The sequence below is a fragment of the Lissotriton helveticus genome, chromosome 2_1 (genome assembly GCF_964261635.1).
Source record: "Lissotriton helveticus chromosome 2_1, aLisHel1.1, whole genome shotgun sequence".
Classification (NCBI taxonomy): domain Eukaryota; kingdom Metazoa; phylum Chordata; class Amphibia; order Caudata; family Salamandridae; genus Lissotriton; species Lissotriton helveticus.
Window position 1 is genome coordinate 1,385,222,038 of NC_136059.1, and position 22,837 is coordinate 1,385,244,874.

The 22,837-nt window shown below is 45.7% G+C and overlaps 2 protein-coding genes across 4 annotated transcripts in view; one reads left to right on the top strand and one right to left on the bottom strand.

Moving 5' to 3' along the window:
- The window catches only part of TMOD1 (tropomodulin 1), a 696,901-nt gene that overhangs the window by 330,160 nt on the left and 343,904 nt on the right, over nt 1-22,837 (top strand). The window lies entirely within an intron of this gene.
- LOC144819767 (ER membrane protein complex subunit 6-like) lies at nt 15,061-17,163 on the bottom strand. The gene is made up of 2 exons (XM_078677521.1): nt 16,859-17,163; nt 15,061-15,222 (listed from the first exon to the last, which is right to left on the bottom strand). The coding sequence occupies exons 1-2, from the start codon at nt 17,042-17,044 to the stop codon at nt 15,061-15,063; spliced, it is 348 nt and encodes a 115-aa protein (XP_078533647.1). The 5' UTR covers nt 17,045-17,163.

A 22,837-nucleotide genomic window follows, 5' to 3' on the forward strand; every position in this document is an offset into this window, starting at 1 on the left:
GCTGTCGGTGTAAATGTTCGCTGTGGTTCCTGTTGCCAGGATGCAAGCTCGCGTCAAAGCAATCAGTTCCGCTGCCTGGGCAGATCGCTGGGCGATGCGGGCTGTTTCTACTACAGTTCGAGCCGTGGTGACTGCATAGGCAGCGGAAGTGGTACCATCGGGGAGTTTGATGCAAGAACCGTCCACCCACAGCTCCCCGTCGGGGTCAGGGAAAGCCGTGTCTCTGAGATCGACCCTACTCCTGGTCTGTTCGTCCGTAAGAGTCACGCAGTCATGTACGGGGTGCACATTGGGATCGTTCTCTGGCAAGGGTAACAGAGTTGCTGGGTTCAATGTGGTGCATCTTTTCAGGGTGATATGGGGGGCAAGCAAGGTCAGTTCGTATCCAGTCAGTCGTGCACTCGTCAGATGTTGCGTCTTGGTTTGGTTCAGGAGGGTGTCGACTGCATGGGGTACCAGTACCGTGAGGGAATTCGAGAGTACAATCCCCTCACTCTGTCGGATAGAGACTGCAGCAGCAGCTACAGCTCGAAGGCAGGCAGGCAAGGCTCTGGCGACAGGGTCAAGAGTGGCAGAGAAGTAAGCGCACGGTCGTTGCTCAGGGCCGATGGCCTGGGTCAGGACAGATAAAGCGCACCCCTCCCTTTCGTGAGTGTAAAGGGAGAAGGGCTTTCTGTAATCAGGGGTACCCAGGACAGGCGCTGAGCAAAGAGCATCTCGCAGTTCTGTGAAGGAAGTTTGACACTCAGGAGTCCAAGGGAGTGGGAAAGGGACGTCTTTGTTTAGCAGAGAAAGCAGTGGTATTACAATGAGGCTGAAGTTTGGTAACCATTGTCGGCAGAAGGAGGTGAGGCCTAATAGGGAGCGAACCTGCTTCTGGGTTTTAGGGACAGGGGTATCTAGAATGGTTTGGATTCGATCAGGGGTGAGTTTTCTTCCATCTTTGGACAAAAGGTGGCCTAGGTAAGTGACCTGGGGTAGGCAGAATTGCAACTTCTTCTTGGAGACCTTGTGGCCATTTTCCGCAAGGAAGTGCAAGAGTTGAATGGTGGCGGTAACCGCTAGAGGGGTGGTGTCGGCTGCCAAAAGGATGTCATCGACATATTGTACCAACACCACCCCGTCGGGTAACTGGACTTGGTCTAGTTGTCTTTTGAGGGCCTGGCTGTAGATGCTAGGGCTTTCCGTGTAGCCTTGAGGAGCTCGGCAAAACCTATATGAGCGGGCTTTTAGGGTAAAGCCGAAGAGATATCGGCTGTCCGGGTGGATGGGGATGGAGAAGAATGCGTTCTTGAGGTCGATGACGGAAAAGGTGGTGGCAGTGGATGGAATCAAGGTCAGGATGGTGGTGATGTCTGAGACCACAGGGTACTGGGGTACCACCACTTTGTTGATCTCTCGGAGGTCGATGATGAAACGGTATGCTTTCTCATCTCCCTCTCCCTGCTTCTTGATAATGGGCAAGATAGGGCTGTTGCAAACGTTGCTAACCACTTCCTCTACCACTCCTGCGTCTATCAGTGACTGGATAATCATTACCAATGCCTTCTCGCCCTCTGGCGATATCCGATATTGTGGGAGTTTTGGGAGTGTTGCGTCTGGTCGGACAGTAATGTGCACTGGGTCAATTAACATACGCCCTACGTCCGAATCCGCTTTGGCCCACAGATACGGAGGTAGAGTGTCAAGCAGGGACGCGTCAACGTCGGTGATGGAAAACATGTGTCGGGGGGAACAATGTCTAAGCAGAACGGGGTTGTCGTAAAGAAACACTCGAACTCCATCTTGAGAACACCTAATCGTCGCTCGGAAGTGTTTCAGTAAGTCAAGTCCCATAATGGCGTCAGGGCTATTGGAGGAAAGCAAGAACGTGGTGTCGGTGGTGTTGTTTTCTACGTCAAAGAGAATCGGGGCAGACAAAGGGTTGGTGGAGGGCGTTCCATCGAAACCTGTCGATGTTATGAGTGAGCCAGACAAGGGTGCCCTTGGAATCAGTCGTTTAGATAACGCACTACGTGTTGCGCCAGTGTCTACCAGAAATGGAGACTTGGTACCCAGGACCTTAGCAGTGACATAAGGGCCCTGCTGGTCAACATAGAGCTCGACTGGATCCCTCCCTCGCCCTTGGCTGTCCTATGCGAAGGTGTGAGCGTCGTCATAGTCAGATTGTTGATATTGGTTCTGTCGGGGTCGATCGAACGTATTCGGTCTGCTTGATCTGTCATTAGTCGCGTCATTTGGGGGCCCTCGTTGTTGTCCCCTAGGTCTCGGTCCGTTTGTTACATCCCTGGGGTCTTTGTTTCTGATCATTTCCAGAAGAACTGGGCACTGGGATTTCCAATGGCCAGTCCCTTTGCAGAAAGCGCACTGGTCTTCTCTAAGGTCTGTGCGTCCACTGTAGGAAGTCAGAGTGCGGTCCTGGGGAAATGTAGTCTTAGGGACGTTTGTCTGGTAGTTTCCCCGGTATTGGTCTCGTCCTATAGTCACCCCTTGCAGTTTGGCAATCATCACCCTCTCTTTTAAGTCCTTCTTCTTTTTCTCTGTCGCCCTATCGTTTTCATTTTTCTGATGCTCATAATATTGGGCCATTTGGAGAATCGCGGTAGGTTTGGAGGCTGCCCAACTACTCTCGCTGGCCTGTAGTTTCTGGGAGATTTCCGATGATAGGCCCTTAACATAATTCTGGACAAACAGATGGTGTCCGGTTGCAGTGGTCATGTCCTGGCCGCTGTAATCGGAGAACACCGTTTCAAACCGGGAGAAGTATTCCGATACATCCTCCTGGGGTTTTTGGCGACAGGCTGTTACTATCGACCAGTCCACTTTCTTTTCTGGGATTAGGGTTTTTAATTTCTCTACGATTTTATCTGGGAGGTCTAGAATGGATTTCAACGGCTTTTGTCCTGGTCCCCGTTGTTTGTCCAGGTCATCGAGTTGTGACCAGGTATGTCCAAACAGCTCAAGGTGGTCGACTTTCCGGATTTGCTTCCACACATCAGCTGGTAGACATAACCCGAAGAACAAGTCGATGTCAGCCAGGGTCATGATCGTTGAACCCAGGGCTGTACCCAATTCAGTATAGAAGGCAGTGGGGTTTTTACGTAGGTCGGGTAGAGATTTCCGGAATGTCAGTATCTCTTGCCGGTCCCACGGCTGGTAGACCCAGTTGTACACTACCCTTCCCTTCGCATCTTGGTTGTTTGCATCATCGTGAGTCCCTGTACCCCTAGGAGGAACCCAGTAAGGGGCAGCCTCACGTATTGGCATCATGGTGTTAGATTGCTCGGTTGGTGGTTCGGTCACTACAGAGGCTGCGGATTTTGCTCCCGGCTTTCGTTCAGTGAGGTGGCGGAAAACCTCAAGCGTACGCGTAAGGAGGTCCGACACATCACACTCGCCCTCATCCCCGATATCGACCTTCCGGTACAGAGTCCTTAGGCTCTCGGGACCTTTGTCTCGATATCGGTCCTCGTATGCATTCAAGACATGATAACACAGTCGTACGGTAAAATGTCGTCTGTGACTCCCTGTATACGAGCTGAACATATCTGTGATGTACTCTTCATCATCCTTCCTTTCTACCAGTGTCCTTGCTATTTTGTCGATCCCCGCTCGCGCATCTTTGTCTAGTCTGTTTGTTCTTGCAGGGCCAGCCCCTCGAGTCTCATGGTCGTCTAACGTCGTTATTGATGCGGGTTTTAACACAAGGGGTTCGGCTGGCACAGAGGCCATTGGGGCCGACGCTGTGGCGGTACCTTCGTTTGTACCTGGGGGTGGCGCGTGCTGCGCCACGGGTTGAGAAGGGGCATATGGAGGGGGCATGTAGATGATAGGAGGACCTAACAGCAGGTCCTCATTGGCTTGTCGTTTCGAGGGTAAATCAGGGTAGAGCATGGAGGGGGTTCTAACCGGACACTGGCTTGGCGTTTCCATTTCTAGTTTCTGTTTAGCTTTCTCTCTTTCTTTTATCTCTTTTTCTAGTTTCTGAGCAGCTAGGTGGGCTGCTTTTCGTAGCTCTTTTTCCAACCTACTCTCAGTTTTCTTTTTACGTTGTTCAGTTTCTTTTCGCCACATGCCGAAGCTGTCAAGCATAGTAGGTGTTGTCTTGTTTTTACCCAGGGCAGTTTCTAGCGTTTTTATTTTATCATCATCGAAGGATCCTATCAGGGGCCATTGACTTTCTTGACCCTTTTTTGTATATTTATGCCATAGTTTACTATAGGCTATAGCGGTCAATCCATGCTTCATGAACATGTCCTTATTAGGGGTGCCTTCCAGTGGGGCTGGATGGTCCATCTCTAATAAGCGGTCCGGGCTAAACAGGCTACTAATCAGTGGGGAGAAGACAGACATGACGGCTCGTAACGAGGGACTAAGAAGTCAGCACTGCCTATCTTATCACTAGGTGCAAAGACGGGACAGAATATTTCTATTCTACGTTGTTTGCAGGCAGTGAATACCTCATGGATCAAAAAACCAAAAGACCAATAAATAACAATGGGGAGAATGAGTAGGTCCGCAAAGATCTGCGTTACCTACCCTTTTCACTATCTGCAAAAAGGGTGGTCTCTTCCCTGTTTGCAGACAGGGAATCTCCAGGAAACAATAGTTTTTCGAACAACAGTTCAGTTTCAAGTGTTTATTGAGTGGGGGAGAAAAAAATAAGCACGGCTGCTGCCCTACCTATCCTCCACTGTTTGCAAAGAGAGAGCCCGTTGTTTCTCCGTTTGCAGACAGTGAATCTCCAAATAGATCAAGATAACAAAAAGACCGATAAATAACAATGGGGAGAATGAGTAGGTCCGCAAAGATCTGCGTTACCTACCCTTTTCACTATCTGCAAAAAGGGTGGTCTCTTCCCTGTTTGCAGACAGGGAATCTCCAGGAAACAATAGTTTTGCGAACAACAGTTCAGTTTCAAGTGATTATTGAGTGGGGGAGAAAAAAATAAGCACGGCTGTTGCCCTACCTATCCTCCACTGCTTGCAAAGAGAGAGACCGTTGTTTCTCCGTTTGCAGACAGTGAATCTCCAAATAAATAAAAAGAGCAATACTAGTATTTTTTAAACAAACAAGCAATCAAACAATTATTTCGCGACTTGTCGTGGTTACACGACCTTACCCGGACCGCATGGACAGTTTCCTGTCTTCCGAGTCCAGCGCCCGATCGTCCTCTCTTCTTCGTTATCCTCGCGGCACTCCTGATGGTTCCCAGTCAGGACCGTAGATCACTCGAGAGAGGTCTGTTCGGAACCAGTGAAGTTCGGATGATCGGCTGTCAGACGAGGGTCTATCGGACAGACGCGTTCCCGATCGTTGCAGTCGTTCACTTTGTCGTCAGGACCTCTCCCACTGGATCCATGGGTCGCTGATGGGCACCACGCTTGGGACGCCAATTGTAGAAACTAATTGGGGGGCACTACCAACCAGAATATAAGATCCTTAAGTATTTGCCCGGCGGTGTCGCCTCTTGAACCCACAAAGAAGTTAAACTATTGAAGAGGCAGGCGCTGGAGACTGGAAGGCAGGAAACAAGGATTTTATTCTCTCCGGAGGAGAACACAACGAAACGGACAGAAGGTATCGTTCTGAGGTGCTCTAACTGCATCCCTGAGGCCTGGCCTCTTATACACAAGTTTATCTTTTTATTGCATGTAACACATTCTCGTCGATACTTTGATGTACGGAAAGACATCCTCCGAATCCCCCCCTTCCCAGCCCGTTCCCACGCAAGGTTACAGTGGGAGTCCCCGCCCCGTTCACAACAGGTGATGATCATCGCGCAGCTGGATATTCCGCCGATTCACGGAGTGTGTGGGGTTTGATCGGATCTCGTAGGGCGGGGGGGGGCTTTGATCAACCCGGGGATCCCTTGCTGGGGGGAAACTTTCTATTGCACGGGGAGGGGCAAGGAACAGTATCGGCAGAGCTGGGTGTCGGCCTGGGAACGAGGAAGACAAACGGGCACACGGGGAAAAGGGGTTTGCATCAAAGGGCCGGGGATCATAAATGGGAAGAAGGGAGGTGTCGCGCTGGGAACAGGACGAGGGCCTGGCGCAGAGCAGCGCTGAAGAGGGGTTTTATGATTCGCGGCAGGTGCAGGCAGGGGGGTTGTCAGTATGCGGGGGATGCCGGCGAAGCTAGGAGTGGGAGAGAGGCGCGCTGGCTCTTGGCGGGAGCAGGGAAGCCATGGTGTTCAAAATGGCGGCTGTTTTACGCGCACAAAAAGGTTAAGGAGAGCAAGAGGGCGCCGATAATGTTGACGGTTTCAGCTTACTTTCAACAAGACAGGATGTCGGAAGAACCGGGCAGTGGAATCTGAGAGTGGACCGGTGCTGATAGAAGTCAAGAGAAGCCATACAATTAACCTACCTCCTGACTGCGCTCCATATGTGGTTGTTTTAACAAATGTCCCACCTCTTGAACAACATTTGAACCAGAGCCAACAGGAATCGCATGAATCCCTTAAAAATAAAACTGTGTTCTGGCTCCATAAACATTGTGGGTTTCCTACAATCTATTCTGATCAGATTTTAACTACTAGAAGGGCTAACTGGATTGGCAACTTCAGAAAGAGTAGTGGTGGAGACTGCGTTATTGTTAATTTCAAATACCCCCAACATGCTGCTACTGCCTTGTTAAGAGCGGCTTCACTACCATATTCTGAGAAGGGTGTATGTCTACGCCCACTTGGTTTCTTCTATAGGCATCTTATTAATGAACCCTCAGACAAAAGTAGAGGAGGCCCCCTAACCCCCAACAAACGTGCCAACCCACTCCCTGTATTTGAGGTACCAGTGCTAAATCGTTATCAAGCCCTAAGTACCCTAGATGCTAACGATTGACTTAGCCAAGATTGTTGTTCTTACCCTGAGGTGATGCCAGCTTGTCAGGTGGCTGGAGTAAGTGAACAATCTGTAGCCCCCGGACCACTATCATTGGTCCATCTAAGTATAGCAGTAGTTAGTAGGGATATGTTAAAAGGTGATCATAACGTAGGGGATGGACAACATGAAGTGCCCACTTTAGACAGTATTAAGACAGGGGAAAGAAATGGCATTTCTATTGTTAGCTGGAATATCGCTGGCTTGAATTCTAAGGGCGATGTTCTGGGCTGGACGAATTTGATTAATACTCATGACATTGTTTGCTTTCAGGAAACGTGGAGTACGTATTTTGTCAACTATGAGGGTTTTGTTGCTTATAATTTATTAGCACAGCGCTCTATGTAAGGAAGAGCCAACGGTGGACTTTTGACCTTAGTTTCCATTAACCAGTCCATTACTGTAAAAAGGTATCTGACTGTGGGTGCTCATGTTCAGATCCTTTGGCTGTATGAGAGACAAGGACGTAATGTACTTCTCCTTAATTTTTATAATAATGTTTTTGATAACACCAGGATGCAAGTTGTAAAGGATCTGGCCGTTGCCATTGATAATTTGAATGCAGAATTGAATGTTCCTTTTGATTTTATCTGGGTGGATGATTTTAATATCCCGACTTGTGAAATGTCAACCCAAAAAGTCTGTGGGGTTAAAGATAATACTGGTCTGGATGATCTGCATTTTCCCCATACTAGTACTAGAAACACTTAATAAATTCATGGGCGAACATGACCTGGAGATTTTAAACTTCTCAAAAGATGAAAAAGGCCAGACTGTCCCTACCTTTAAGAACCGTTATACCAGCTCAATCATAGAACATGTAATTGTCTCCTCCAATATTGTCCCTTACTGCTTGGCTCCTAGGATAGAAGTCTCCTCTCTGAGTGATCATAATTATATTATTCTAGAAACTACACTTTGGGGGGGTAGGTATGTCTGTCATGGGAGAGCAGTAACGAATATTGAACCACATAGACCAAATGGAGTTAGACTTAGATGGAAAGGGGGAAAATCTGATGAATTATTGAGCTCCATTGTTAAAGAATGCTTGGCAGATATTACCCTTATCCTAAACAATAATACTGAACCAGATCGGGTTTTAAACGTTTTTAATGGCATTAATATATGCATCGATGCCAGGTTTACTAGATATGATAGAGTGCAGCATAAACATGGACCGGGTTGGTTTGATCATACATGCACCACACTATTAACGGAATTGAAACATGCATTGATGTCATACCCCAGGGATACCACGCTAATTATTAAGCTGAGATTAGATTACAAACTCGCTTTGAAACGGAGGAAAGGAGAGCTGCAGCAGCAGGCATGGGAAACCGTTCATCAAGCCGCTGAACTTTCTAATTGCGCACTTTTCTGGGCAACGGACAACTCTCCTTTCCTCAAGGAGGAAACTATCCCGGAGCTTACTAACGTTTCCAGCGATGGATGGGTTTCCCATTTCTCTATGATTTCTAAATCCGATAACTGTAATGAAACCAACCCTAGTAACTGGCCGGTGGTACCTTTGGACATTACTGTCGCTGAGGTCGAACTTGGTATTCGTGCAAGCAAGGGGGGTAAGGCCCAAGGACCAGATGGGGTACCCATTGATGTCTATAAAGCAGCCCCAGAGATGTGGAGCCCTCTTCTGGCTATTGTCTTTAATGCAGCTGTATGTCCCGAGGCCCCCATGACCTGGGGGGAGTCAATTATAATCCCGAAACATAAGAAGGGCAATAGGTCAGATGTTAAAAACTACCGCCCTATTTCTCTTCTAGACTCCTCAGTCAAGATCATGAGCAATGTTCCCTCTAATTTCTTTCCTCTGTGTGCGGCAGTGGAGGGTCTCTGTGCGCTGCAACCATGGCTATGTGCGCCAGGAACCAGACAACACGCGTGTGCCATGCCAAATATCACTCTAAATATTTACTTAAAAAAGTGAAAAGATGGTGCATTTTCACACATACAGCGCCACGTTAAGGGTCTTAAGGTCGGTTTGCAAATTGGATAAACACGCCATTACATGAATTAGTTACACAGACAAGTACACTTCAGGCTTAGAAAAGCACAAGACTCCAGTGGTGGTACCATCATTAGATTTTACTAAATATTCTTAACTGGAGCACTGTTCATTGGGTGGGGAAATATTGAGAGCCTATACAATATCACATGTACACAATAAGTTACAAAATTATATAACATATTTACAATTTGATGTGAGAGCTGCTGAGTGATGTTGGGCTATCCCACCAGAGATAGTTTGTAAAACTTAGACATCCAGGCAAACATGGACTGTGGGAGAGAGCCGTTCAGACATGTCAAGTGGCATCACTAGATGGGTGACAGGGTTGCTTCTCACGGCGATCCTTGCCATTTTTCCAGTGCTGATACACTCTATCAAGGTCAACTTTCCCATTCAGGAGGTAGGCCTTTGTCGTCATCAGCATATCCAAATGCTTCTGCTCTAGTCTATTCCTCAATTTACTCTTGATAGTATTCATGAGGCTGAATCCTCGTTCACAATCTGCACTAGATGCTTGAAATGTTGCACAGACATCAACAAGATGAGACACAACACTATACTGAGCAGCATTGCATACAGTGAAATTCACCAGGTCTTGAAAGGTGGTAAATAACCCACCCTTTACATGTTCTGCACCACATATTTATAATCTCTGTATTGCCGAACAACATCTTCTGGTGTTTCACAATCACCCAGGACCAAGACATTTTTATACTTTTCAACAAGTCTTTGTATATTCTCAGTCCCAAAATCAAAATGTGATTGTGTTGCCTTTGCCTGTATTTCAAAACGTGCCCATTCTTTCAGTTCATCTTCAGGGAACCTTTTTTGCATGTGCTCACAAAGAAGGGAAACAAAGGGCAAAATAGGTCCACTGTCAAACTCTTGCCTTTCCTTGTACAACACAATCATATCTCTTACATTGCTGCTCCAAAAGACAGTGTCCCCCAAATATTGTTCCTTAATTTGGCCAATCTTTGCTCTTGCATACTGTACAGCTTCAACAGTAGTCAAAGAACTTTTTGGGAACAGTTTGCACAAAGATGCAAATTCACTCAGAATGTCATTAAGTAGTGCAAGGGAAATACGGTAGTTTGAGTCAGATAGCTTTTTGTAACAATATTTAGCAACTGGATCATTCTCTTCAACTTTTTCATGCTCAAAGTACTTAAGAAGAGCCTCATAATTCCGAATTAGTGCACCAACTGCAAAATGCCTTGAAAGCCACCGGACTTCATTCAATGGTCGAAAAGAGACCATTTCAGAATAAGTGACTGATGCCATTTCATCCAGCTTGGACTTCCTTGCAGGAGATCTGGAGAACACAGTGTAGACAGTCCTCAGTAATGTCTCCATCTCTTTAATCATTGGAACCATCTTCCAGGCATCATCAACTCCCAAATCTTCTCGGTGAGCGACACAATGCTGCTCAACTAGATGGGGGAATGGATTGTTTAAGGCGAGTAGCAACACCATTATTTTTACCCAGCATCACAGAGGCACCATCGGATGTGAACATGACCATTTTCATGAGGTCCAGTTCATTGGCAGTGTAGAATTCTTTCACAGCAGTAGTGATAGCCTCAGCATTACAACTAGTTAGCTTCACTATGCCGCCAAACAGTGTTTTGTGCTCTGTTGAGGTTACAGGTCGGAACTTGAAATACATGATAAGCATTTTTGTAACAGAAATAGCTGTGCTCTCATCAATTATCAATGTGTGATACAAAGCGTAACGAAGTTCTGCCATACCTTCACAGTGTATCACGCTATTGATGGCCTCAAGGAACTCAAAGGCATAGTTCTTGCTCCACCAGCTGTCTGGTATCTTCACATACAAAGCTAGGTGGTCATGGATGTCTTGTACAGATAACATTGAAGTATTCATCTTCACTGCCAGCAACACATTGTTGATGAGAATCTTTATCTCCTCAGGCAGGGATCTTTGTCGTACCACTACTTCCATTCTATTTGCTTTGTCAGTGGCAGTTTCTGTCAGCATTGCCCGCACTCCAAAACCAAACCTGGCAGCAGCACTTCTGTTTCTCAATATCACCATGGCAGACTCGTGAACTTTGCTAATTAGATGGCGTTTCAGGTAATCCAGTTTCCAGTTATCACTCCATTTCTTCCCCGTAGAAAAGTCCCCAACAATCTTGGCTTCGGCACATGCTTTGCAAATCAAGCCCACGTCTGGACTGTATTGAAATAGTTCCCCAAGTTGCACGCGAACATTGCTTCGTGATTTCTGTGTCTCAGCCTCCAAAATTTCTTTCATCCACTCTTCCTTGAATACAAGGCAGCATTTCTTCCTTTGTGGTGAAGCATCCCACTCTGCAGAAGGTACAGCTTTGCGCTTGAACATATTTGTGATAACTAGGTTTAGCCTGCCATGCCACAAAGCCTGCAAAATAAAGAAACATAGCTACAGTTGATGCCTATGCTCATGATTTCAATCTGTCACATAATACAGAGGCATTGCAGGCAAAACGTAGAGTGTAATTACCTGGATTTCTGTCCACTGCCCTGCCCTTTCAAACTTAAATGATGCACTGTCCGTAGAGCCTGCAATAGAAGTAAAGATTGTTACAGCACATTGTGAATTTGTGATACAGCAATATACCATGTGCACCATAAAGGAACTCTACCAAACAATTACCTGTTGTGATTGTGCTCACGTATGCCCGTTCAAAGGTGTGGGGTACTGTCTGCGAAACCTAGAACAGAAGAAAACATGGGTAAGGTATGTTGTTAAATTACAATGCACAAGATGGACCACAGTTTAACTCTACCAAACAAGTACCTGCTCTGCTTGTACTCATGTATCCCCGTTCAAATGTGTGGGGTACTGGCTGGGAGTCCTAGAACAGAAGAAAACATGGGTAAGGTATGTTGTTATATTACAATGTAAAAGATGCTCCACAGTTTAAGACTACCAAACAATTACCTGCTCTGCTTGTACTCACGTACTCCCGTTCAAATGTGTGGGGTACAGTCTGCGAAACCTGCAACAGAAGAAAACATGGGTAAGGTATGTTGTTATACTACAATACACAAGAACACAAGATGCACCACAGTTTAACTCTACCAAACAATGACCTGTTTGTTCTGCCTGTACTCCCGTCTGCCTGTACAACTGTATTTGTAGCACGGTCTCACAAACCTGCAAAAGAAAAGGGGTGCAGATTATGAATCTATTTACCCAGCACCCCCAAAATCCAATGTGGAACATACACAGAATTACCTTGTCTTTGTGGGTACTCACGCCTGACCATTCAAATCCAAATACCTTACAGACTGCAAACCTGCTATTGAAGACAAGATGGTTAGCAAAGGCTCTAGGAGTTACAAAAAATGAATGGGACTGGCCCAGATACTCCATTAGGAAAAACAACCATAGCGGCCATGGTTTCAGGTTGCCTATGTGCGCCATTTGCATAATGTCAGTGTAATTATGAGTGCCATTCAAGGACTATGAGTGACACTTTCTCCTGAGCAAAATAAGCAATGATGGAAAGAGATAAATATTAGAAGTAAAAGCTTTTTGAGAATGGGAAGCGGTAAAATATCTCCAAACTGCTTTTCTCGAATTCATATTAACCCACTCGGCAGCAAGCACGGTCAGTCTCACTCACTTGTGAGGCCTCAAGGCTGTGATCAGAGCCACCGCAAATCAGGTTTACTTCGGTGGGCTGCCCTGGCTGCCCGCTTTTTCAAAGTACAGACCTGCCAGCTGCACCAGTCACTCCCCGTCAATTATCAGCGGGCCATCATTGTAATTTTACATTTATTTACTGCAGCCTGGAGCCATGCGGCAATGAGATTAGGGGAGCGCTGCTATGATTTGCTGTTGGAAACACAATCTTTATGATGCCTTTGGGACCATAAGGCAGCACACTCTGATGCCCTTAATAGAAGATTAGAGAAAAACCTAGAAAGCCACTTACCAAGCTTAACATGTAGGATATATAAAGTGTGTGCGCCACTGGTGATGGAGAACAGAGCTCTGCAAACAGTACAGCCTTTCGCTCTACCACAGGCTCTTACATAGCTGAATGTCCCGGCTGTCACCAATCTAGATTTTCCTTTAACCATTGCTGTAAATCTTTCAGATCCACAGATTTGGTATGCTGTGAATGTAGGGTAAGGGCCTACATTTATTATGTTACAAACTGAAACGCCTTCAACTTTCATTTCATGCCTACATTCTCCAGCAGCATGGCCAAATGCAAACAATGCAGCAAGTTTAAAAACACAGCTTGTGGGCTTTTTAGGGTAATCTGCCCGGTTTGCAGACTTGCTATATTTATTTTTTTACAAAGTTTTATATAGCGCAAACATGATCCCGAAGGATATTAGAGCGCTTCACAATAGGATGGAAGGGAGGACATAAATGCAATATCGAGCGGGAAAAGGAAAGTAATAAAATAGCAGTAATTACACAAGTTACATAAAAAGAGTAAGTAGTGCTTTCTCTTTTTATAACCTTCCTCCTTTGGTGCGCTCTGCCCCTCCCTGCTTATTGCTGTTACTCCTTGAATACGTAACGTGTGACTATCGCATTCATTTATTTATTTTATTAAACTTTTCAGGAGGTTCTGTACACCACAATTTACAACCTGGTCACTCCATCCTTAAAATGTGCTCCTGTGCACTTTTTTTTTTTAACGTGCCGCTCTAAGGTGGGCATCAACATCTTGAATGTAAATTAAAGAAGAAAAAAAGACAAAATGACTGTCACAACGTGATGTATAATGTTGCACTTGTGATGACTGGTGAGAGCATACGTGATCACACTTGCCTCAAAAGATAAAATGGCCACTGAGTCATGATACATGCATGCACGAACAGCACACTGGGGAAGGCTCTTCATTATTATTTTTCCCGGTGCTGGGCAGTATTGGCTGGAATAGTTTTTTTATTTTTGTCGATGCTGCTCAGTCTCAGACACTTGTGTGTAATGTGAAGTTGCTGGCAGGCTGATGCGTTTCATTTGCAATGCTCCCACTAAAATATGAGCCCACAGAATCTACTTTCCTTATGTCAAATTTTTAAATTAAGGTAGTAACCTGCTAGGGAACTTATCGCTGTGCCAAGGCAGCCAGCCAAAGCTCCCTGGAGGCCTGTAAATGTCATCTGTGTCCATGGCAGCCTGCTCTGCAGCACCCAGGGCAGCCTGCACCGCCTACTAAACATTTACAAATCTTCGCAGGTTTTCTCTAAATTTCTTCAGCACAAATTCTCTAAACATTGCAGTATTTGGCAAATAAACAATTATTACTTCCGTTTCTTTTCAAATTAGTTAACTGCAAATGTCTGAAAGGGGCTGCGATTAACTGGGATATTTAAATAAATTAACACAATCTGCCCGCAGCCTCGCTTTACTACCATAATAATGCAGCAAGTTTAAAAACACCGCTTGTGGGCTTTTTAGGGTAATCTGCCTGGTTTGCAGACTTGCTGTATTATTTTGTTAGTAACGCGAGGCTGCGGGCAGATTGAGTGCTTTTGTTAAAGTATCCATGTTAATCGCAGCCCCTTCACGAGCTGCGATTAGGATGTATGACATTACAACCCATACTTTTACATCGCATGCCTTTACAACGCGGTTTTTACAACGAAAACCTTTACAACGCATAGCGCTTTGGGGTGCTGGATAGTGAATAGTTTAATTTACTATTCCAACTCCAGTCCCCGTGGACACTAGGGAAGGTGTTGGATAGTAAATTAAATGTATTCCCTATCCTAGAGCGCCCCCCAGCGCAATGCGTTGTAATGGTTTGCGTTGTAAAAGTTGCGTCGTAAAGGCACTGCGTGGTAAAAGTTGCGTTGTAAAGAATGTTTCCCCTGCGATTAACATGGAGATCTAAATAAAAGAAAACAATCTGCCCGCAGCCTCGCTTTACTTCCAAAATAATGCAGCAAGTCTGCAAACTGGGCAGATTTCCCTGAAAAGCCCACAAGAGGTGTTTTTAAACTTACTGCATTGTTGTGTAAGATTTGATTTAATTAGAGGAACAGAACTGCATGGCATTAAGTTACTATTACACAAGAAGACAAACAATTAATAAGGAGTATTGGTCTGTCGATTAAATGAATTGAGTAATAGTCCTCAAATGTCATTAAAAACATTTCAGATGATTTATCGCTTTAATAGACATGCACCATGCCATACAAGAAAGTCCAGAAAAGGACATAGGTGAATAGGCCTCCAACAAGCCCTCCGGTGAAGAGTGGTCTTCGGGATTTGAAATATTTTTTCCACCGCCGGCCAGATTTTAGCACCAAAAGTAGAGATAGGAGAAACCAGTGCTTAATTTGTGCCGGTGCTTAGCACCGGCACTTAATTTTCAGGGCCGGGTCTACATGCGATATTGGCTGCACACCGGTGAAGAGTTGATATTGCATCACAGCAGCCCGCCTTATGAAGGCACACGCTTAGAAACTGCCAGGGTCCCTGCCTTATAATAAATCACACGCTACCAATGATGATCCCTTAGTTGCAAACTATACATTTAGCCCGCCCCATCCCTACTTGACAAATCGTCAAGTGTGTGTCCTGAGTTGGACCAATGGGATCACTGTGCTCGCTGCAGCCTGCCCAGGCATACTGCGCAGCTGCAGCGATTTTCAACGGATGTCATGAAGCGAGCAGCGTGTTGCGCAGCAGGCCTCTGATGAAATAAAACTAAAAGGCTGTCCCAGTAAGTAGTGATTTAACATGATGCTGCTGGTAGTAGTGTGTGACCAGGACCTCCGGGTGTGAGCTGTTGATGATCCAGGATACTGCCCTATTCTACACGGGCAGCCCCTCCTGCCCCCCTCTCCCTCGTGGCATAAACATTTCGCTTTAAGTTTAACACGTCCATGACACATCTTTGGGCCCCGTTACGAGATCAGGAGCAGTTCACAAGGACACTTCAGCAGCTGAAAGCAGCGAAATGTTCAGATGAAAGTAATGGAAGAAAGTAGTAAATCAGGTGCTGAAATCTCGCCCCTCTTGTAATTCCTCATTTCAGCGAGGTACGTACACCCCTGCTATCAGCAACTTTGGTAGGAGTGGGGCGCGGGGAGGGAATAGCATTCCTGGTAACTGGGCACCATATATGCATAAGTGGCGTATTCTGTAGGAGCTCCGTTTTAAACCTCACTCCAGTTTTAGTTTATGTATTCTATAAAGTGGGTGAACATAGACTAATGTTACGTATTTATTTGATAGCACGAGACAGGCGCAAGAGTGACTCTAATTTCACTTACACTTTGAGGCCTCACACATTTCATGCCTGCCAAACTTCGATCAATTCCAGATCTGAAGTGTTTACTGTGGCTGGAAGTCAACAAGATCCCCAGAAGGCGTGTGAATTCCTAGTTTCATCTCTTGCTAACCTGCAGTCTAGTGACATTTGAGTGAAATCAGTACCATCGCCACAAGTTAAAACCCAAATCGTGAAACAAGCAAAACTTGTATTGTATTCCGAACATCGAGCTGAGCTAAAACAAAAAAAACAGAAAAAAAGAGGAAGCACATGTGGATGATGCTCAGTATGTAGAATAACGTAGCACAAACATATCTAATCTTCCTCTTAGCCTCGAATGAATGTGCAAATCAATTAGGAACAATGTTTAGTCTGTTTCCTTCTGCTATGTTCGACCTCCTGGTTGTGCTTAATATGAGCTGGCTGAACAACAGCACCTAATCATTCATTTTTGGTGAGCACAGGTTGATTAAGTGATTCGCCCAGAATCACAGGATGTTGAGTCCAGGCCGAGGCTCGAACCTGATTCCCCAGACCCAAATTCGGCAGCTCTGGCCATTACGCCACTTCCCCCATCCCACTTGTAGGGTTTGTTGGCAATGTGTTAGGGAGTGCTGATAGGAGAAATTGGCCGGTCGAAACTGCCTTCTGATGAGAGCCCCGGCGCTTTTTTTTTTTTACAAATTAACCACTGGGAGAAACGAAGCCAGGAAATAAAAGACAAAGCCGTACAGGCCAGTCAGACCCAGAATTCCTGCTGTAGCCCCCGACAAGGCAGATACAGATGTCCTGCAATAGTCCAAAACTGCAGAATTGCCTCGCACTGCAGCTTCACTGATGAACTGAGGGCCTTCACGCTTCATCGCCAAAGCTGCCATTGCTGTAAATGGTTTTAACTGCAACAGCAAATACCCCGTTCAAGGGGTCACCAGGAACTCCCAGCAGACTCAAGCCCGGACGCCGGCTCAATAAAACGCAGCAGTCCGAGTCTAATCACTGAAAAATCAGGAAGTCGTCCATTTGACAGAATGGGAGAATATAAAGCAGATGCATGCTACAATAGAAGCACACCGTAAGCTAATGTTGCGTTTAAAAAACAAATAGCAGTCCAATGGGGAAAAAAGTGTGCTATCTTCGGAAATGGTTCTTCCATCTGTTGTGTAAGTAAAGCGAGGCTGCGGGCAGATTGATTGCTTTTGTTAAACTATCCATGTTAATCCCAGCCCCTTCACGAGCTGCGATTAACATGGATAGTTTAACAAAAGCACTCAATCTGCCCGCAGCCTCGCTTTACAAATAAAAGAATATAAAACCAACAGTGCGAGCACTACAGGGCGGCAAAACAAAAGCGAACCCAGCAAAAACAAAAGGCCAGCAAGTGGCCACATTAGAACACTTACCTCTGCTCCCGAGTATTCAATCACTCCAAAGTGTTCACTTCCGCTGCCGTCCTCCACAATCAGGAAATGCCCGTTTTTTCGCAGCGCGCGCCTTTTAAAAGCGGTGGCGGCGCGAATACCCTCACGGGATGTGCCCTCTGTGCGCGCTCCACACATGGGACTGCGCGCTCGGGGGTAGGGAAGTGCGTGCGCGCGCAGCCGCGCGCGTTCCTGGGAACAGTGATCATGAGTAGAGTTATGTTGGTCAGATTGGAAGAGTGGGGGGAGCAAGAGGGGATTTTGGCTAATAGCCAGTATGGATTCCGGAAGGGACGGGATACACTCGATCAGTGTATTAATTTAGATCTACTGATCGGGAAGTATACGCAAGCCAAATATGGTTTCACTATATCTCTGCTTTGCAGATCTAAGCAGTGCTTTCGATCTGGTGGACCATTCCATCCTATGGCCAACCCTGTTACAGCTTGGGGCACCAGAGGGCATAATCTTCTTTCTTGCCAGGTTATATGAAAAATTACAAGCAAGCGTGCGCTATGGCACCAAAGGAGAGTGTACCCCTAAATTCAGTGTTAACAGAGGTATGAGACAAGGCTGTGTCCTTGCCCCCCCTGCTTTTTACCTTATTTATTAATGAAATTGACGCAGTTTTAAAAACCATTAATGCTGATGCCCCCAGGTCAATGGCGTCACAGTGCCGGTGTTATTATATGCGGATGACGCCGTGCTACTTTCAAGAACACCCATTGGTTTGCAACGTTTGGTCAACAGATTTGCCGTTTTTATTAAGGATAGGAAACTGGTCATCAATAAGGGAAAAACGCATACCATGACCTGTGGGACCAAAAGAAAACTGTCTAATGCCTTTTTTATTGACAGCCAAAAAGTGCAACATGTAGATACATTTTACTACTTGGGTATAACCTTTTCAAAAGATAGCAAATGGTCTAACGAATTTACCAACGTTCGTAATAAAATGGCTAAAAATGCTCATGGGGTTTTTAGATTTGCGGCCAAGATTGGAGACAGACGTACCATGGATATGCTCCAGATTTACCATGCCAGATGTGTGTCAACTGCACTGTATGGGGCAGGTGTTTGGGGACATAGCTGTGATTATAGTCTACAGACGGAGGAAAATTCTTTCTTGAAAAAGCTTCTCTGTTTACCCTCTCCACCCCTACTGAGCTGATCAATAGAGAACTGGGGATTAATTATTTGATTGACTTACTATCCTTAAGGCCTCTTATGGTTTGGCACTCCCTCTGGTTAAAGGAGGAGAAAACTTTTAACAGATCTGTTATAGAGGATTGTCTCTCTCTAGACAACCACTTAAAAATCCCTTGGTTAAAATATATTGTTGATTGTTTGAGAAATTTTTAATATAAATATTATGGGCAATCCATGTGCTGCTACCGCAATACCCAAAAGTGAGCTGAAATCAACATTTTTAGCATACAGAGTGAGGAGGCGGATATTAAAGACCGGGGTGCTGCCCTCCACTATGTTTTATAATAGCCATATTGTTAATGAAGGTTATCCCCTATATCTAGCTATGGTGACTAGACCATCCCATAGATTTGTACTTACTAGACTAAGGTTTGGGCTGGTACACCATCTGGTGGCTGTGCCCAACCTTAAAAATCACCCGATCGGCCCCTGTCTATGCGATGGTCTATCAAAACAAAGCACCTTGCACTTTCTACTGATTTGTAAATTTTACATGAATTTTCGTATTGCCTATTTAAAACCCATGTTTATCAAATATAGCTTACGTACTGTTAATGAAGCTATGAAATTAATTTTTAATATGCAATCTGCAGATATATGCTTTTTTACTGCTACTTTTTTAATTCAATCAATTAATGCCAGGAAAAGTATATTGTTTTAATCTTTGTGTCTGTATTATTGTTTAACTCTGCAATATCTGTTATCCTATGTGTTATGCATGTGCTTTTATGGTCATTTTTATATGCACCGAATAAAGCTTTATGAATTGAATTGAATTGAAGTAGCAATGTAGATTTGGTTTGTTGTTGAAAGTATGGGGAAGTGGTGTTTTTTTTTTTTTTCTACGGGAACGCCTAGTTTGTGTATTATTAAAGTTAGCTGTGGTTCTGGTTTGTAGCGATTTTCTTGGCGGAAGAAATAAATTGAAGAGTGGTAATAATTGCAGTTTTTACTACGTTGAGAACGGGATGATAATTAGAAAAGATAGAAAAAAACAGATATGCTTAATGAACATTATAATTAGGAATGGTCATTTAAAACCCTTTGAAATTCACTGAAAAGACCATATGTTTCAGGCAGGTTATAGTTAGGAATTATTATTTAAAAAACCTTTGATATTCACTGAAAAACCATAGGTTTAAGGCAGGTTATAGTTAGGAATTATCATTTAAAAACCTTAGAAATTCACTGAAAAAAACCATAGGTTTCAGGGGAATTATAGTTAGATGTAGCTAGACATTTCACTCATACAAAACCATTGAAATTCCTCTGTTATATTTAGTTGTACTAACTGTAACTCTCGCGCCCGCATTCCACTGGTGATGATGTCACATATTACATCATTCATGACATGGTCAGTGACATCACTGATGACATCTCAAATTACATCACTGATGGGTACTGGTGGTAACTGACTCTGACTAACCAGGCCTAGAGGCAGTGCTATACTAAAAGACACTTTGAATACAGTGAAAACACCCACATACTCTAGGGAACACTATGCGTTGGGGTACCCCTGTGGTTAACATGACCTCCTTTGTATTTGCCATGAGTTAATGCCTAGGTCATTGCATGAGTACATGAGTAGTGACTGGATGATTAGAGTGCTACAAGGAGAGTGCATGGTGATTGTATAAGTGCTTGGGTTTTTGCGCAGTGATTGGATAAGCACATAGGATTGGCTGGGCGATTGGAGGACTGCAAAGATAGTACCAGGGAGATTACTGGATTGCATAGGTAGTCCTCAAGGTATTGCAGCAGTGCATGTGTTAGTGACTGGATCATTGCATGAGTACATGGGTACTGAGTGGATAATTAGAGTACTGCAAGGAGAGTGCGTGGTGAATTTATAAGTGCTTGGGTATTGTAGGAGTGTTTGGATTAGTACATGGTAGTGGCTGGGTGACTGGAGGAGTGCACAGGGAGTGACAGTGTGATTGCGGGATTGCATAGGCACTACCTGGGGAATTGAAGGAGCAAATGAGGTGTGTAAGTGGGTACAGGACTGTATGGGTAGGGCATATGGGATTGTAACAGTGATCAGTTAGTGCCTGGATCATTGCATGAGTACGTAGGTACTGACTGAAAGATTAGAATACTGCAAGGAGAGTGCCTGACTGAATTTATAAGTGCTTGGGTATTGGTGGAGTGTTTGGATTAGTACATGGTAGTGGCTGGGTGACTGGAGGACTGCACAGGGAGTGACAGGGTGATCGCTGGCCTGCATGGGTACTACCAGGGGAATTGAAGGAGCGAATGAGAAGTGTGTAGGTGGTTAGAGGACTGCATGGGTAGTACACAAGGATTGTAGCAGTGCATGTGTTAGTGCCCGGATCATTGCATGACTACATGGGTAGTGACTGGATGATTAGAGTACTGTGAGGAGAGTGCATGGTGAATTTATAAGTGCTTGGGTTTTGGTGGAGTGATTGGATAAGTACGTGGTGCTGGCTGGGTGATTGAAGGAGTGCATGGGTACTGACAGGGCGATGGCTAGACTGCATGGATAATGCTCAGGGTATTGTAGCAGTGCATGTGTTAGTGCCTGGGTCATTGCATGAGTGCATGGGTACTGACTGGATGATTAGAGTACTGCAAGGAGAGTGCATGGTGAATTTTTAAGTCCTTGGGTTTTGGCGGAGTGATTTGATAAATACACACATGTCCCATCAGTCCCTCCCCCTCCCTTCACCACTGTGCAAACGCGCCCCCTGGCAGGTTTAAGTTGGGGGATTAATTCCCCTTGAATCCTGAGTGTCCCCAACGGAAAGGCCAGGCCCCGGGGGATGGGGTCCCCTCCCTCAATAACAACAAAAAAAAGAGGCACAGCCCCAGGAGATGGGGTCCCCGGGGGCTAATAGGGGACTTAGGAGGGGGGCCATGCAGCCCCGCCCTAATTTGTTTAATCCCTACTAATAATATAAAGAGAGAGCCCAATCCTTTGAGGCGGGTAATCTCAGTAACCACAGCACCAATCACAACACCCAATACAGCGTTGGAAAGGGCAGTTGCAGCAGAAGGACATAGGCTATGCAGACGGCCACCATATACATTTAAAAGGTAAAAGAACCGTGCCAGCAAAGTAGTCCCTTGTGGGCGTGTCTGCGTTCTGCTGTGGGCGTGTGCTGGAAGGCGTGACAAATGCTGGGGGCGTGTGGTACGTTCTGCCCTTCATGCCATGTGAGTCGTAATTGCGCCGCATCAAGGGGCATGCTGGGGGCGTGACACGCTGGGGCCGTGACAAACGGTGTGGGCGTGTGTCCGCGCTGTGGGCGTGTGTCCGCCCTTCATGCCATGTGAAGCGCCAATTACGCAATTGCACCGCATCAAGGGGCCCGCTGGGGGCGTGACAAACGCTGGGGGCATGTGCTACGTTCCGCACTTCATGCCATTTGGGTCGTACATTAATCAGATCGTCTGCTGTGGCCGTGTGCTGGGGGCGTCACAAAGGCATTCACCTCAAAGCGTGTTAAGTAACCATTCGCAAGACTCCCTTGGGGGACTGCCCGTTGTCTCACACATACTGGGGCACCGAATGCAGTGTGTGCCTTGGCATGGGTGCGTCTGAAAGGGCCGAACGCAGTGTGTGGCTTGACCTGGGTGCATCTAAAAAGCACTCGGGCCGAAGAGCTACGGTGTGGGTCATAAAAAAATAAGAACAGCGGGAAACAATCATTCAAGACTCACACAATTCTAATTGTTAGACGGTCGCCGCTGGCCCTCAAGCCGGGGCACACGCGACTGAGCGTGTCTGCGGGGACAATTACTGCAGCCTCTCATGCGCGTGGTTACTGAACTATCACATTAAACCAAATTACACGCGCCTGCTAACATCAGCCAGGGCTGTAGCCGGGCTCAGGCGGCGGATCACTACACTAATTACATGCGCCTGCTAACATGAACCAGGGCTGCAGCTGGGCCTCAAGCGGGGGAACACGTGAATGAACGTATCTGAATACACACATTACACACATTCTATTTCATACCCGGACAACGTCGGGATGGGCTGCTAGTATAAAATAATTACATTTATGGACATGCCCC

Coding starts and splice junctions, on each gene's coding strand:
- LOC144819767 (XM_078677521.1), bottom strand. CDS start 17,044: ATGGCAGCTTTGGCGATGAAGCGTGAAGGCCCTCAGTTCATCAGTGAA. Junction 15,223..16,858: donor TCCTGGCTTCGTTTCTCCCA/GTGGTTAATTTG, acceptor GCACAAATTAAG/CACTGGTTTCTCCTATCTCT.